The sequence below is a fragment of the Erpetoichthys calabaricus genome, chromosome 11 (assembly GCF_900747795.2).
Source record: "Erpetoichthys calabaricus chromosome 11, fErpCal1.3, whole genome shotgun sequence".
Taxonomy (NCBI): Eukaryota; Metazoa; Chordata; class Cladistia; order Polypteriformes; family Polypteridae; genus Erpetoichthys; species Erpetoichthys calabaricus.
The window spans coordinates 93,284,336-93,302,809 of record NC_041404.2 but is presented as its reverse complement, the minus strand read 5'-3'; the positions used below and the strand labels follow the sequence as shown (position 1 = coordinate 93,302,809).

Here is an 18,474-nt window from a genome sequence, read left to right as displayed (position 1 = left end):
CATGGTGATTGCTTGTATTAGTAAATCATAATTTAGTTTCATTGATACAATAATAAACTTTCATCTAAACCTATGTTTATATGTGGTGAAACCAGGCATATCAAATATCAGGAGTTAAATAAACATAAAACCTGAATGATTTATATTAAAGTCAATGCAGTAGGCTTTGAATCAGGTGGTCCGCCTTGAGCAGTCTTTTCTTAAGCCAGTAAAGATGTCTGTGTACATTGTGAGTCTTTTCTTCTTAATCCAGCTAAGATGTTTTTTTGTTAAGTGCTAGCCATTGCACAGGTTTTGTCCTATAAATATTCATAATCATTGGTGTACATTTTCATTTGGCAAGCTTATCAAATACTATTGCTTAGTTTTCTTGGGCCTTCAAAACTGTCTCTCTTATGTCTCCAAAACACCGTGTCCTTCATATATCTCCTAAACTTCCTCTTCCTCCCATATATCAAACACTTTGTCATGTAGTGCTCTCAAATCCTTTTCTTTTATACAGTGCCTCTTGATTAGGTAATCCTTGTGAAAAACTACTAGTAAACAACCTAAACGTTTCATCAGCTGAAATTAGACAATTGACAATTTGTCAATGGTTTTGTGGCTTATCAGTGAGACCACTTTGATCATTACCATGTAGTTAAATATAATAACATATGAATTAAAAGGTTCTAAGCACTTAATTCATATCTTCTTACAAAAAGACACACACTGGTTATTTTATCTTGAGTTTAAAGCTTTGTATAGTCTAATACGTATGGCATTACATTAGTATTTGCTTTTACATTTGCATATATCCCATCAGTCTACAGTCATGGCCGAAATTATCGGCACCCCTGGAATTTTCCCAGAAAACGCACTATTTCTCCCAGAAAATTGTTGCAATTTCAAATGTTTTGGTATACACGTTTATTTCCTTTATGTGCATTGGAACAACACAAAAAAACAGAAAAAAAGCCAAATCTGACATCATGTCACAAAGAACTCCAAAACCAGGCCGGACAAAATTATTGGCACCCTCAACTTAATATTTGGTTGCATGCCCTTTGGAAAAAATAACTGAAATCAAGTGCTTCCTATAACCATCAACAAGCTTGTTACACCTCTCAACTGGGATTTCCGACCACTCTTCTTTTGCAAACTGCTCAAGGTCTCTCAGATTTGAAGGGCGCCTTCTCCCAACAGCAATTTTGAGATCTCTCCATAAGTGTTCAATTGGATTTAGATCTGGACTCATTGCTGGCCACTTCAGAAATCTTCAGCGCTTTGTCTTCAACCATTTCTGGTGCTTTTAAAGGTATCTTTGGGGTCATTGTCCTGCTGGAACACCCATGACCTTTGACGCAGACCCAGCTTTCTGAAACTGGGCCCTGCATTGTGCCCCAATATCTTTTGGTAGTCTTCATATTTCATGATGCCTTGCACACAGTCAAGGCATCCAGTGCCAGAGGCAGCAAAACATCTTAGAACCTCCACCATGTTTGACTGTAGGTACTATGTTCTTTTCATCGTAGGCCTCATTCCGTTTTCTGTAAACAGTAGAATGATGAGCATTTACCAAAAAGCTCTACCTTGGTCTCATCTGTCCACAAGACGTTCGCATAGAAGGAGTTTGGCTTCCTCAAGTACATTTTGGCAAACTCCAGTCAGGCTTTTTTATGTTTCTGTGTCAGCAGTGGGGTCCTCCTGGCTCTCCTGCCATAGCGTTTCATTTCGTTCAGATGTCGACGGATAGTTCGAGCTGACACTGTTGCACCCTGAGTCTGCAGAACAGCTTGAATATGTTTTGAAGTTGATTGGGACTATTTATCCACCATTTGGACTATCCTTCATTGCAGTCTTTTATCAATTTTTCTCTTCCATCCACATCCAGGGAGATTAGATACAGTGCCATGTGTTGTGAACTTCTTGATTATGTTGCGCACAGTTGACAAAGGAACATGAAGATCTTTGGAGATGGACTTGTAGCCTTGAGATTGTTGATATTTTTCGGCAATTTTTGTTCTCAAGTCCTCAGACAATTCTCTGCTCTTCTTTCTGTTCTCCATGCTTAGTGTGGCACACTCAAACACACAACAGAAAGGTTGAGTCAACTTTTCTCCATTTTAACTGGCTTCAGGTGTGATTGCTATATTGCCAGCACCTGTTTCTTGCCATAGGTGAGTTCAAATGAGCATCATATGCTTGAAATAAAACGATTGACCCACAATTTTGAAAAAGTGCCATTTTTGGAGTTCTGTGTGACATGATGTCAGATTTGGCTTTTTTTCTCTGTTTTTTTGTGTTGTTCCAATGCACATAAAGGAAATAAACATGTGTATACCAAAACATTTGTAATTGCAACAATTTTCTGGGAGAAATGGTGCATTTTCTGGGAAAATTCCAGGGGTGCTGATAATTTCGGCCATGACTGTATTTATCAGTTTATTTGCATACATCCCATCAGCCCTCAAAATGCTTTCCCTGGAAAATACTTGCTCATGCCAGCTTTGTTAAGTTCTTTAGCTTTTTCCTATAAGATCTATACTTGTTTGGCATAAATTCTACAAAATATTGGAAACATTCCTGTAAAGTGTTTGTCCAGGTTAACATGATTGCATCACAAAGTTTCTCCAGAGTTATCAGTTGCACATAAATACTATATATCACTCATACTACCACATCCGAAATGTGTTTTAATGGATTCAGAGTCAATGTTTGTGAAGGCGACTGGGGAACAGTAAACTCATTGTCATTTTCATGAAATCAGTTTGAGGTTACTTTTATTTTGATGCATGGTTCATTATCATGCTTGTAGTAGCCATTACAAGATGAGTAAACTGTGGCAATGACAGCATGCACATAGTGATCAGGAATACTCAAAAGAGGCCATGGCATACAAGTGATGATTGGTGTTAATGGGCCCAAAGAGCACTAGGAAAACATTCCCCACACCATTACAGCAGCACCACCAACCTGGACTGTTGACACAAGGCAGGTTGGCTGCATGAATTCATGCTGTTGGTGCCAAATTCTGCACCCTACCATCAGTGTGCCTCAGCAGAAATCGAGCTTCATCAGACTAGGCTGTGTTTATCCTGTCTTCAGCTGTCCCATTTTGGTGAACCTCTGCTCACTGCGGGCTCGATTTTCTGTTCTTAGCTAACAGTAGTAGATCCCAACGTGGTCTTCTGCTATTATAGCTCATCTGCCTCAAGGTTCAATGTGTTGTGCATATTTAGATGCTTTCCTGTTCATGACAGTTGTAGAGAGTGGTTACTGGTTACTGTATCTGACTTATTGTAGCCTTTCTGTCAGCTCAAAGCAGCCTGGCTATTCTCCTCTGACCTCTGTTATAAACAACGTTTTTCCATCCATAGAATTGTTGCTCACTGGCTGTTTTTTGTTTTATTGTACCATTCTGAGAAACCTCTAGAGGCTGTTGTGAATGAAAATCCCAGAAGATCAGCAGTTACAAAAATACTCAAACCAAGCATTCTGGCACCAACAATCATGCAGTGTTTTGTATCACTGAAATCACATTTTTTTTCTCCATTCTGGAATTTATTCTGTGAATATTATCTGAAACTCCTGACTGGTTTCTGCATGATTTTATGCATTGTACTACTGCCACATGATTGGTTGAATAGACATGGATTGCATGAATAAGCAAGTCTATAGGTGTTCCTAATAATTTGTCCAGTGAGTGTATATTCCAATATTAACATATCCCACAAATTAAGTATTGCAAGTCTTATTTAATAAACTACAAAAAGCACTATTTTTCACTGCAATACACTGCACCTATGACCTCAAGCTCCCACCTTAACTTTCAAGGGAGTATAGTTTTGGCAATGCCTGTGCTAAATATCTGGGAAATTTATAAACATCTGTATTTTTTGTCATAGCTTTACATTTTTTTTGTTTATCTGTTTTTTTTTTTATGTACCCTTATCTGTAGAGTTTACTCCATTCATTTTGTTTAAATAATGATTAGAAATGATTAGCAATGTCAACCCAGGTGCAAAGAACATTGACTGCTAAAGGGGAGCAATTACTTCACTGCCACTTTCACCTGTCTGTTTATTAAGAAACATTTCTTACAAATGAGAAGACAATTCAATATGCAACTGAAGTAATTGCTCCCCTTTAGCATTCAGTGTTGTCAGAATTTGTATACAATTAAGTGAGGAAGTTCTATAGTAAAAGTGAATTAAACAGGAAATGGTAAAGGAAATGTTAGGTATTTCAACTTCTGGCAAAAATACAAATATTTCAGATTGTAGAAGTGGTTAGAATAACACTCGTTAGCCACAGGGGTCCATCAGGACTGAAGATAAAAATAAATAATTTTGGTATAAATGATTTTGGTATTCATGTGCTCCCATGAAAAAATGCACCCTATAGCACTACATAATTTAGTTTATGTGTGTTACATTCCCCGTATTGATGTTAGCCATCCTGATCCAAAATAATGGTTAAGGGGTATTTCTAGCCAAAAAGCTCCAGCTATCAGCAACCATGAACTTGCTTGTGTCAGTTTGATTATGAATAGATGCCTTCAACAATATATCCAAATTTGTGCAAAGCTATTAGTTTTGACCATCTTAGAGTAGAGCCCATTCTGGTGCCACTGTTTTCAAGTAAGTGTAACATTCCACTGTCACTTATCTTTCTCATTATCAGATGTCAGTGGCTTCTATGACATTTAATATTAAGTATCTGTTTTTGAAGAAGTCGCAGTATAGTCTCACATTCATCTGCTGGAATGCTTTAATTTATTTGAGTTTCCTTTTTGTTAGCTTTCAGTTCATTTCTTAATATCCTTTTAAGCCTCATCGCTCACTGCTTCTGTTCACCTCCTACCACTTTTTTCACCCCCTCCTGTATTAATTAAGTTCAGTGTAATCTCATCAGACAGATGATGGGCTAATTCTCACTTTAATCTCTTCTTCTCTCACACAGTCTTTCTCATCCAGACATTCCTTCTTTATATCTGTATATAGACAAACTATGATGCTGCGGCTCTCTCCGAATCTGTTGTTAGTCTCTCTGTGTCTGTCTCTCTTTTTCTTTCTCATTGAAAATCTCTGTGGACTTCTCAATCTGCTGCTTTTCTCTTTATCTAGCTGTATTAGTTTACCCCAGAGTCTTTTCTCTACTCCAATTTCTCTCATTCTTATATTAAATTAGATATTGTTTATTTTTTCAGCCAAATCAAAGAACAATACCTGGAAAAGAATCCAAGTTAAAGGTAAGGAAATAAGTTTTATTAGTCTACAGACTTAGGGAAGAGCCTTAAGGTAAGAAACCGAAGTGTTTTTGCTCAATTTTACTTTATGGTAATACTGATGAGCACCTCAATTAAAGTATAGAGTCCCTTGTTATCACAATATGCTCCAGGCCATGCAATTTGTAAATGATAATGGGATCCTAATGCAGCCTAGATGATGAGACAGACCTACTGTTCATGTATGATTTTTACATGTCTCTTAAGAATCCCTTCTTCGTCTTTTTTCACTTGTTCCTGAATTTTTATCCCCGCTGAAAATAAGAAAAGACATTTTGAAGAGGTTACCAAATCACTTACTGTACCACTTTCCTAGATTAAGAGACTCTTTTATTATGTTTATATATGTACAATTCTACCAAACTTTCCAATATCAAGATTGTATTGTGTCTCTAGAAGTTATATTAATTTGTTTACATTTGCATGATTAAACTGGCTGTTTTAAGGAATTTGTTTTTTTTTTTTAGAAAGATTTTACTGAAACCATCTAAAATAAATATTTTGAATAGTGATAGATCAGAAGCTAATGGCTCAAGAATAATATACATCAAAATCCACATGTATGGACAGTGCTTTTACCATGAATGACAAGGCTTGAGTTCAGTGGCAGAGCTATAGTGTTGGGTACATTTTGCCAGTGGTAGGCAGAATAAGACTATAGGTAGTTCATGTACACAAAGTTCTGTGTAAAACAGTAATAGCTTTAATCTATTAGATTGTTAGTCTTTCTAGTGATCTCATTTGTGGCCTCCAAAAAAATTTTTCATCATTCTACATCATTAGTGAAGGCAGAGCCCAAATAGGCCTAGTCATATACAGACACCCATAGTCTGCCCTATTGAGTCAATTTAGATTTGCCAGTTTACCTCATCTTTGGAATATACAAGAAAACCAGGAGAAAATCCAGCTGGAAATAGATTGAGTATGCAGTCACCAACACAGATGCTCAAGTTTCTCTTTCAACATAAATTAATCTGGTACTAGATAGATAGATAGATAGATAGATAGATAGATAGATAGATAGATAGATAGATAGATAGATAGATAGATAGATAGATAGATAGATAGATAGATAGATAGATAGATAGATAGATAGATAGATAGATAGATAGATAGATAGAAAAGTAAATAAATAAATACATACACACACTTTGGTCTGAGCACACATCAGAATGACTATAAAGCAAGAAAATTAAAAAGAAAGAAAACTTCTGACTTGGCTGTCACAGTAAGGCATTATGCAAATGTATTGCTTTTGGTATAAAGGAGGCCCAGTAGCATTCCTTGACACCTGTGTGCTGAATAATCCTTTGGCTGAATGTACTCAGTGTTAGTGTGTCAGAGAAGATGTGCAGCATTCTTCATAATGGCAATCAGTTTTATTTTAATTCTCTCCTAGGCTACTAACTCTAGGGGTTTCAAAGTGAGCCTTGTGGAGCAGATAGATACTTGCATCCTCCATTCCAATCATTGTCCAGTAGGTAAAGTGCAGTGGATCCAAGTAGTCTACCGCAAGAGGACTCATATACTCCGGGACCATTCTCTCAAAGGTCTTTATGATGTGAGACGTAAGTGCGACTGGTCTGTAGTCATTAGGTGAAGGGACACCTGCCTTCTCTGGAACAGGAACAATGAAGAATGTTTTCCAGAGCAGCAGCACTTTCTAAAGCCTTAGGGACAGACTGAAGAGAGACAGAGGACACCACAAATGTGGTTAACACAGTCCTCAAGAACTTGAGGACTGACTCCTTCTGGTCCTGCAGCTTTTCCTGTGTGTAGCTTCCTCTGTTATCTCCTTACTTGGTCTTCAGTTATGGACAGCCCATATGGATGTTCAGAGGTGGACTTGTCATAGCCATTTCACTTGATGTGGTAGGAGTTGTTGATGTATTATGGATGGTGTTGGAAGACTGGTTATTGGAGGAAGGTGGCAGTAGGAGGGAAACTCTATTTAAAAAATTGGTTCAGGGCATTAGCTTTGTCCACATTCCCATCTAGTTCATGATCCCATGTCTCTTTCAGAAAACCTTTAGCTAGCTGGTAATCCATGGTTTGTTGTTTGGAAAACGACACATTGTCTTTTTGGGTACCACTGTGTCAACACAGACGTTAATATAGTCTGTGATACACTGACTGAGTGTCTTAATATTGTCCCCATGTGACACGTCATTTCCCAGTCTGTCACTTTGAAGCAGTCATTCAATAATAATACATTCTTTTTATATAGTGCATGTTCTATGCTCAAGGCACTTCAGAGCCATTTCAGCCTCTATGCTCCATTTTCTCACTATTCTGGTGGTAACAGGATGCCGCCTGAAAATAAGTTTCTAGCTGGTAATAAGATAGTAAGGTTGTAGTGAGACTTGCCTAAAGGTGCCAGTAGTTTACATTTAAAGGCATATTTAACTTTTGAATACAGCAGGTTCAGTTTGTTATTTCCTTAAGTGGAACATGTCCAAACTGATAGAAATTTGTCACATCTCCTTCTAAAGTTACATGGTTGAAGTCACCACATACTATAATTGCAGGTTTGGAATGTTGGTGACAGAATGAATAATTTCCAATGTAAAATCCCCATTTGTGCCATGTGGTGCTGTCTAGAGGCTTGAATTAAAATCCTAGTTCATGCATTGTCTGTGTAACATCTACATGTTCATGTAGTTTTCTTTCTAACATCTAAGCAATGTTTAGGTTAGTTGGATTTGTGACTCTGAATTGAGTGGGTATGAATGTGCCTTGCAGTGGAATGGCATCCTGTATAGTGTTATGCTGGATCCTGCAATACAGCCTAGGCTGTTAAGATTGGCTCCATGCCCTTATTATGCTGTCTTTCATTATGGAGTTACCAAAAATGAAATAATACTTGTTTGCAAACTGCAGTGCTCCATCTTACAGTAAAGGCTGGGACTTGGGTCTGAGAAATTGGTGATAGTTTATTGTTTGGATAGAGCAACACTATTTTTCATGAGTTCATATAGATCCTTGAGAAAGCTCCCTGTAAAACAATATATGAAGAGAGCTAAATGTGCGAAATTGAGCCATAAAATGAATCCAGGTCATTAAAGCACAACATGGGCAGTTTATAATTTAGGTTGTGTGCCATTATAGACTGGAACTTTGTCCAGGGCTAATTCCTGTCTTGTGTCCAGTTTCTCCCAGAACTAGGACATGTCAGCATCACCACACAGTATGTGCCAGGGCAAGCTTCCTTTTATTTAGGTTGTATTTTTTTCATCTCATCATTTCTATTTAATCTTTATAACGTGCCATAAAGCAGTTACAATGACAAATATTTAAATATATCAGAATTCACTGTTAGTTTAAATATATTTGGGCCTGGTAACATTATGCTGCATTTTAAGATTGTGAAAAAAAAGCATTAGTTTATATTAATTGAAGCACTTTGCAAAAAATAACTAGTAAATGAATGAAGAAATGTTTCACCTATTATAACTACATTTTAAGACCTGTGCCATTTCTTTCATTGTAAAATTATATTATTTTATCTAAACCTATTCTATCTCTATCATGTCATCATGTCATATGGTACCCAAAGGAAAAAAAAATTGCAAAGAGTAACCTTGAAGTCAGTTGACCTCTGGCAGTTAAGCTCCAACTGCATTCCCCTCAAGTCTTTTTTCCTCCTTTGCTTCCATCTGTGGGCATCTTTTTATTCCAAATATTTGCTCTTTTTTGTTTTCCCTGTGACTACCTACATGCACCACATACAGTATTCTATTCAAATGTACTATAATATGATTTAAGTATTGTTTGCAGCACTCAGTTAAACATGCATGTTCTCATAGCACTCTCTATAGTTACCTCCTAAAATCTTGATTAATTCATGGAAAACTATTACTTTCCTTTTTCTGACATGAATGTGAGATATATATTCATCCAGAAAGACAGGAGAAGAAGAAGTCAAGAAGAGTGATGGGCAAACCCCACTGAATTTGCTTATCCTCAAGCTCAGCAAAATAGCGGAAATACTCAGGAATTTCGGCGTACTCTGCAAAATGCATTGAAGTTAATATGAGTGGAGAAACTGAATTAGTTTTGAGTGGATTATAATAGTGCAGTGGTATTTAAAGTGTCCCTGAGTGTCCCTGTAAACTATGTTAGACTTATTATTGTGAACAAAAGCGTGACCTTAGCTGTGAGGCAGCAGTGCTAACCACTGTGCCATCATGCCTCCCTTAGAAAAAAAAACTACTGAGTACATAATACTCTGTGTCATTTATCAATCTTTGCATCTCCCAAGCTCCTATCACTACAAATACCTCACATCCACTAGCCTGTGGTGCAAAGGATCAGTGTTATATACTTTGGGAGCTGTCCTTCTCACTGCCCAATCTGTGCTACACAGCAAGTATTATAACATGCTTAATCCTACAGCACAATTAATCTATACAGAAAAGTAAAGTATTTTCATAATATTCTCATTATGATCAGTTAATGTACCGCTTAAATTAAAATACTGGAAGTTTTTTTTTTTAAACACATGCGGGTGCAAATCAGTCTGGAGTACCAATTAGGTAGTAACATTACTCATATTTGTTGTTATGGATGGACCAGCATCCCAGCCAGGATGGACCTTATTCCCTTACCTGACTGGGAGGCCAGTATAAAGGATGGCTAGGAAAGGATGTGTAATATTCCCCATCCAGGCCAGGAAGCAGGCATTGTGGGGCATTGTGGCAGCTAGTGGTTCCAGCTTGTGGTAGGTTCCAGTAGCAATGGATGGGAAGTGCTTACCCAGCCTGGAGGCCAGCAGAGAGGATGGACAAGTGGGCTGGAGAAGCATCCCTACCACGGTGGTTAGCAGTTCTTTTCCTGGTTGGGGGGCTAGAAATTTGAGACAATGGGAGACTTCCTGCCATGTACAGGTCATTCCAGCAAATACTGCATGGCAGCATCCCTTGTGGTGAGCCCCTTATGGAAGCCTGCAGAGCAGCATAGGACTTATGGTTCCATAGCGCTACCCTGTTGGGTTTTGTTGGAGTTGCCATATGGAACTACTGGGAGATGAATTCCCGGGTTCCAGGGGGTTCCACCTGACCAGAAAGTGCTACCTGGAGACAATGAATTGGGCACCGGCAGTACTCCTGGGTCAGGTTTAAAAAGGGAGCCCTTCACTTTGTCTGGGAGAAGTAGAGGAGAAAAAGAAAGGAAAGCAAAGCTTGTTTATAGAAATGTGTAGTTGTGTCTGGAGTTTCAGGCTCAGTGATTCCCCCTACAAGGCCACAGTGTAATGCCATAAAGTATTTACGCATCCGCAAAGCATATGTGTAAGGTGAAGTATGCTGCAGTATGCATGCATTAAATGTTCTATTAATTTGTGATGCAAATTGTAATGCAGATAGAGTAGCGGTAACCCCATCCAACATGGCTACTACAGGTTTATGATGTAACACTGGCCTTGTAAAGCATTATGGGACACTGGGGAAAAACATTTGTCTAAGCTGGCTCAGTGAATTTTCAGAGAAAACTTCATCTAACAAGGTCACTGGCAAGCTCTTCAAATTTCCTGCGAAAAAGTCATCTGCAAATTTTGACAATCAACAGTAGTCAACAACAATACAAATAAACAGAGAACTCTCTGCTATTTAAGAGAATAGTTGGGGTAATTAACATCTTTATCCAACAGAGTACACAGTGAGAGAAACAGGCTTACTGCCCTTCCAATTCTAAATTGCTTCATGTGGGCAAATCCATACTTTACAATCAAGGACCACTTTTGCAAATCCCCGATCAGAAAAGGTGTAAAATGAATTTGATCCTTGAGTCTTAATTAAAGTGCAGTCACTTATACTCATTCTCTGTGTTTCCAGTATCATAATAATTCTTTACATTTATATAGCGCTTTTCTCACTACTCAAAGCACTCTCCATACAGGGAGGACCCGGGAAGCAAACCCACAATCTCCTTACTGCAAAGCAGCAGCACTATCACTGCACCACCTGTGAGGATACCCACATGGTCTCTTCATGAATAATCTAGGGCTCAATCTGTAAACACAATATGCTTTACCCTTGTATAGGTTCCATTTTATTTCGCCCAAAATACTGTATATACTGTATAAAAATGAGCCACCTCTACCCATTTTCATTTGCCTGTCTGACATTGCTTTCAAGACCTCAATTAGCATTTTTCTGATAGCATCAGTCTGAGCTGGTTACGTGAACTGTAATTCACTATTTTGACAGGTTTGCTTTTGAAAATGTGCACATTTCTAATAGTGCAATACATCAAATGAGTACAAATTCACAAACATGAAAGCATTTTGGCTGTTATCTACTTATTTATTTGTTTACTTATCAGTCCATCTATATATTTGTTAAACCTGCTTAATTTAATCTCCAAGGAACTTCAGTTTATCATTGCAGCATTAGGCACAGGACAATAACCAACCCGGAATGCACTTGTGCAAGTCATGCATTCACTCCCACTCACCAACACCAGGCCAGTTTAAGGTATCCAATTGATGTTGTATACAGAAACTTTATTTATTTATTTTTTAAAGGTTAAACTATTACCTTTCTTGTTAGCATTAGACAGCTTTGTAATGTGAAGAACAGGCAAGAGAAAGAATATCATAGATTTAGATTTTTACTCTGCATTAGATTTAGGAACAGCTGTATTTTTACAATACCAGAGTACAGTTTGAATATGTTCTGTTCTTGCAGTCCTTCACTGATGAGATTGCCAGTCTCATGTTTCAACTGAAGAATGCAAAGAAGAAAATGATGAAGAAGAGGAATGAAGTGGAGAAGGCTAATCTTTTTAATCCCCAAACAAAGAGCTAAGCAGTCATATCTTGAAGGTTACTTTTTCAGTTTGTCTATCTACAATATCCTGAACTTTCCTAATTTAATCTTTGAAAATAACAGAATACTCAACAAATACTTTCTCTGTTTGTCAAACAGTATGTACTTTTTCAGAAATAACTTTCGGATTGCACTCAGCTACTTCTGAAGTGCAGTTTGAGTCAGTGTCCTATTTATGTGTTGTTTTAGGTTACTGTCAATAAAATTGTGTCTCTGTGTCCTTGAGTCACCTTTTTTAACTTTCTTTCAATCTTAATTTTGCATTACAGTTTTTCATAGTTTGAATGATGAAATAGGGTCTAGGATGTCCCAAACATTTCTTATACAAATAGAGAGCAGATGTCAATGCATTATAAATACACATTAACTCCTATCTGAATTACAACCTTTAAAAGGCAGCTGCTTATCACTAGGAAATTTTACTAAAATTGCATAACTCCTGTTTAGAAACACTAATTTTCAAATGGGGACTGGATTTTTTAGGAAGCTTAACTGGTTACAGTGCAGAGTTAGTTTTTTTATGTTAACAGCTTACAGGAGCTATGACAGTGTGTGCCAGAGACACAAGCTGTTGAGCTAACAGTCGTTTTAACAATACAAGTGACATTTCTCTAGAGACTATGATTTCCTCCCACACTCCGAAGATATGCTGTCAAATCAACTGGCAACACTCAGCTGTAAATGAAAGCAAGCGAGCTTGGAGACTGACTAATGCTCTGTCCATGGCCAGTCAGAAAAGACTGTAACTCTACATGACCTCACTCAAGAACAGAAATAGCTAAAAAGTGAATGAATGAACTGATCACTGCAGCTATAGTGCTTTTCTATGACCTTATAATCCATTTTCGTGCAGTGTTTAAAGTATGGCCAAGACATGTTGCCCCCCCACCCCCCCGCATGCTGTTGATTCCAATATGTCATATAGTTTTGCAGAAATAAAGTGGATTGAGATCTAGTGACTATATAGAGGCCGCTGCATTAACAAGAATGCATTGTCATATTCCTGGAACCACTCCAGGACTTTCCCAGCTCTGTGTAGCAATGCCTTCTATGAAGTCCAGATGGATACTATGCTGACATGGAGAAATATACACATCAGCCACGACATTAAAACCACTAACAGGTGAAGTGATGAACTTTCATTATTTTGTTACAATGGCACCCCTTAAGGGCTGGGATATATTAGATAGCAAGTGAGCAGTCACTTCTTGAAGGTGATGTGTTAGAAGCTGGAAAAACAGGCCAGCGTAAAGGATCTGAGGAACTATGACAAGAGCCAGATTGTGATGGCTAGAGGACTGTGTCAGAGTATCTCCAAAATGGCAGGTCTTGTGGGCTGTTACCGATAATGCAGTGGTTAGTACCTACCATAAGTGGTCCAAAGAAGGACAGCCGGTGCACTGGCAACAGAGTCATAGGCACTAATGGCATGCATGTGGGGACAAAAGGTTAGCCCATCTGATCCCTCAGAAGAGGTACTGTAGCAGAAATTCTTGAAAAACCTAATGCTAGCCATGAGAAAAAAGGTATTACATCACACCTTGCTGCGTATGGTGCTGCATAGTCACAGCCAGGTCACAATGCCCATGTTGACTCCAGTTCACTAATGAATATGGCTTTTTTTTTTTTCTTTATTTTGCTTTATACAATTTCTTGTATTAGGAATTTGTTAGTTTTTGCATACCCCTTGGGGTCAAAGTGCAGGGTCAGCCATTGTACAGCGCCCCTGGAGCAATTACAGGTTAAGGGTCTTGCTCAAGGGCCCAGCAGAGTAGGATCTCTTTTGGCAGTGATGGGGATTCAAACCCGCAACCTTCTGGATACCAGCACAGATCCTTAGCCTCAGAGCCACCACTCCGCTTTAATGGGCACATGAGTGTCAGAACTGCACCACGGTGCAATGGAAAAATGTGGTTTGGTCGGATAAATCATACTTACTTTTAGATCATGTGGACGGCCAGATGTGTGCGTGTGTTGTTTACCTGGGGAAGAGATGGTAGCAGGATGAACTATAGGAAGAAGGCAACCCAACAGAGGCAGTGTGATGCTCCGGGCAATGTTCTCCTGGGAAATCTTGGGTCCTGGCATTCATGGGGAGTTTACTTTGAGATGTACCATCAACCTAAAGATAGTTGCAGACCACGTCCACCCCTTCATGGCAACAAAATTCTCTGATGACTATGGCCTCATTAAGCATTCATGTGTCCTACCACACTGAAAAAGATATTCAGGAACTGCTTGAGAAACATGACAGAGTTAAGGGTGCTGATATAGACTCCAAATTCCCCAGATCTGAATATAAACAAGCATCTGTGGTATGTGCTGGAAAATTAAGTCCAATTTATGGAAGCCCCACTTTGCAAGGTAGAGTACTTGAAGGATCTGCTGCTAATGTCTTGGTGCCAGATACCACAAGCCACCTTCAGAGTTCTTGTGGAGTCCATGCCTCAGTGGATCAGAGCAGTTTTGGTGGAACAAGAAGGACCTACACAATATTAGGCAGATGGTTTTAATGTTATGTATACGTCATCAGTATCAATTGCCAGATAAACTATGACATTCAGGCATTCTTCTATTCATATCAAGGAAGCAACATTTGGCAAAAATAAACAATTATTATGTTGCTACCAACAGTATGGATTATGCACCCTTTACAAGATATATTCTTAGATTAAAGTGGATTAATATGCTGCTCTTAGTAAATGAATTGTGTATTACTGTATGCTAGATCTATACAGCAAACTTTATAAGGGAGCTATAGGAGCATTTTATACTGAGTGATCTCTACAGTGACTGCATAATATGCAAACAAAATACATACAATTGATTGATTTTGGTGAAAGGGCCCCAATGTGCTCAGAATCAACAGTAGGTGACCAATGACTAAAGCCAGGATATGACAGAGTTCAGTAAGTGCTTTATGTCATTGAAATAATTTACACTTAATTCTAGCAGATTACTAGGTGAAACAGTGCTGCAGTTAGTTGCATTTCTACATCAAACCGAATTGGAGTCCTTGCCCAGTTATTGTATGTGTGGAGGTTTCACCGTCTGTGTGTGCATGTGTGTTTGTGTGTTTTCAGGTACAGTAATCCCTCCTCCATCGCAGGGGTTGCGTTCCAGAGCCACCCGCGAAATAAGAAAATCCGTGAAGTAGAAACCATATGTTTATATGGTTATTTTTATATTGTCATGCTTGGGTCACAGATTTGCGCAGAAACACAGGAGGTTGTAGAGAGACAGGAACGTTATTCAAACACTGCAAACAAACATTTGTCTCTTTTTCAAAAGTTTAAACTGTGCTCCATGACAAGACAGAGATGACAGTTCTGTCTCACAATTAAAAGAATGCAAACATATCTTCCTCTTCAAAGGAGTCAGGAGCAGAGACTGTCATAAAGGCAGAGGAAAATCAATAGGGCTGTTTGGCTTTTGAGTATGCGAAGTACCGCGGCACAAAGCTGTTGAAGGCGGCAGCTCACACCCCCTCCGTCAAGAGCACAGAAAGAGAGACAGAGAAAAACAAGCAAGCAAAAATCAATACGTGCCCTTCGAGCTTTTAAGCATGCGAAGCACGGTGCAGCATGTCGTTTCAGGAAGCAGCTGCACAAAAGATAGCAACGTGAAGATAATCTTTCAGCATTTTTAGACTAGCGTCCGTATCGTCTAGGTGTGCGAACAGCCCCCCTGCTCAATCCCCCTACGTCAGGATCAGAGAAAGTCAGCGCAAGAGAAAGAGAAATGTAAGCTGGGTAGCTTCTCAGCCATCTGCCAATAGCGTTCCTTGTATGAAATCAACTGGGCAAACCAACTGAGGAAGCATGTACCAGAAATTAAAAGACCCATTGTCCGCAGAAACCCGCGAAGCAGCGAAAAATCCGCGATATATATTTAAATATGCTTACATATAAAATCCGCGATGGAGTGAAGCAGCGAAAGGCGAAGCGCGATATAGCGAGGGATTACTGTACTCTGAATTTCTTCCCATTTTAAGTTAACTAGCAATACTAAATTGGCCTTCTATAAGTGAGTGTGTCCTGTCATGGATTGACTCTCCACATAATGCATACAATCCATACAATAGGTTCCAACTTGATAGTGCGTTTAATAAATAGATGCATGGACTGCTTAACAGATTATTTAAGGTATGTAAAGGTTCATCTTGTAATTTTTTCATTACTAAACAAGTAATAGCTCCCCTCCCAATTTAACAACACATGAGCATACAAAAGTAGTACCCCAATATGATGTTTAAACCCAATAATTTAAATGATTGATTTGATACTAGTTTCACTATATTGAGATAGGGTAAGGAGGCAGTTTCTACGTCAAAAATATTGCATTTTACAGAAGGTGAGAAATAAAGGCTAATAGTGTTCAAATTTGGTGCAGTTTGATCCCATCCGGTTAGGCCACTACTTTTTGCTTCTTTGATTGAATAACTAAGTTGCAGAGTCAGTATTTTGCACTGTGCGCACATTGGCATCTGCAGGGGTTCTGAGACCACGAGACTGCCCAGCCCCTACTTGTTATTCTGCCTAACATAAATGATCTCAATCAGTCCTCATGGTTTTCATGCTTCACATGGAAGAATTAGATGATGATGGTCATGTGGACATCTGGCCTTCACTCCATCAATGTAGTGAGTACATGGTGCCTTACACAAGTGGTTGTGGCGCAGATCGCCATCACAGAAAACCAGTAAAAGAACAGCAGAGTAAGTAAGGGTTAGTATGGATTATAGAGCCATGATAAAAATGATAATGAAATGCATATACAGAATATCAGGGTTACACTAAAATGAAGCTATAAAAAAGCCATGTTAAAATAATGAGTTTTTGGCATTTTTTTAAAGTGCTCAGCTGTATTAGCCTGGCAAATTTCTATCGGTAAGCTAGTCCAGATTTTAGGTGCATAACAGCAGAAGGCTGCCTTACCACTTCTTTTAAGTTTAGCTCTTGGAATTATAAGCAGACACTCATTTGAAGATCTAAGGTTACGATTTGAAGTGTAAGGTAAAAGGCATTCCGAAATATAGGATGGAGCGAGATTATTTAAGGCTTTCTAAACAATAAGCAGTATTTTAAAGTAAATTCTAAAGGGCACGGGTAACCAATATAGTGACATCAAAGCTGGAGAGGTGTGCTCGGATTTTCTTTTCCTAGTTAAGATACTGGCAGCTGCATTCTGCAGTAGTTGCAACCAATTGATGTCTTTTTTGGGTAGTCCTCAAACGAGTGCGTTACAGTAATCTAATTGACAAAAAACAAAAGCAACAAAATTTTTCGGCATCTTGCAAAGTTATAAGGGATCTACCTTTTGCTATATTTCTTAAGTGAAAAAATGCTCTCCTGGTAATCTGATTAATATATGATGTATTCAAACATTCTGGTTAGATTCAATAATTACCTCTAAATTCTTTACCTCTCTCTTGACTTTTAAACCTAATGGATCAAGTTTATTTCTAATGTCCTCACTATATCCATTTTTGCCAATCACTAAGATTTCTGTTTTCTTCTTATTTAGTTTGAGAAAATTACTACTCATCCATTCAGAAACACAAATAAGACAATGGGTCAGTGAACCAAGAGAGCCGGGGTCATTGGGCACTATTGATAAATACAGATGTGTGTCATCAGCATAGCTGTGGTAGCTCACATTATGCCTTGAGATAATCTGACCTAATGGAAGTATATAGATCGAAAAGAGCAGTGGACACAGAATAGATCCTTGTGGAACACCATATAGAATATCATGTGTCTTCAATGTATAATTACCACAACTAACAAAGAATATTCTACCTGTTAAGTAAGACTCAAACCAATTTAAGACACTGCCAGAGAGGCCCACCCACTGACTAAGGTCATATATTATGATCAATGGTATCAAATGCTGCAGTCAGATCTAAGAGGATGAGAGTAAGTAGTGATCTGCATTAACCCACAAGTAATTTACTACTTTTAACGAGTGCAGTTTCTGTACTGTGATTTGTTCTAAAACCTGACTGAAACTTGTCAAGAATAGAATGTTTATTCAAGTGAGCATTTAGCTGCGTAATGATGGCATTTATAGGATTTTACTTAAAAAAGCAGGTTAAAAATAGGTCTAACATTGTCAAAAACAGAGGAGTCGAGATTATTTTTCTTCAGCAGGGGATTAACAACAGCAGTCTTAAGACAGTCTGCGAAGACCTCCATAGCTAATGATGAATTTACTATGTCAAGCACACTATCAATTAGCACGCTGGATACTTCTTTGAAAAAACTTGTGGGTATTGGGTCAATGATGCAGGAGGAGAGTCTCTGCTGAGAAATTATTCTATATAGATCGGGTAGATCTATCCTGGTGAAAGAATTTAATTTGCTTAAAATGGAATAC

General features: G+C 38.4%; 1 protein-coding gene across 1 annotated transcript in view; it reads left to right on the top strand.

Moving 5' to 3' along the window:
- Positions 1-12,314, top strand: part of LOC114642651 (circularly permutated Ras protein 1-like) — a 334,580-nt gene extending 322,266 nt beyond the window's left edge. Inside the window, exons 20-21 of the mRNA XM_051933702.1 lie at positions 5,192-5,233; positions 11,956-12,314. Of these exons, the coding sequence (XP_051789662.1) occupies positions 5,192-5,233; positions 11,956-12,075 (162 nt within the window). The 3' untranslated portion in view covers positions 12,076-12,314. The remainder of the gene's footprint in view (positions 1-5,191; positions 5,234-11,955) is intronic.
- The last annotated feature ends 6,160 nt before the right edge of the window (positions 12,315-18,474 follow it).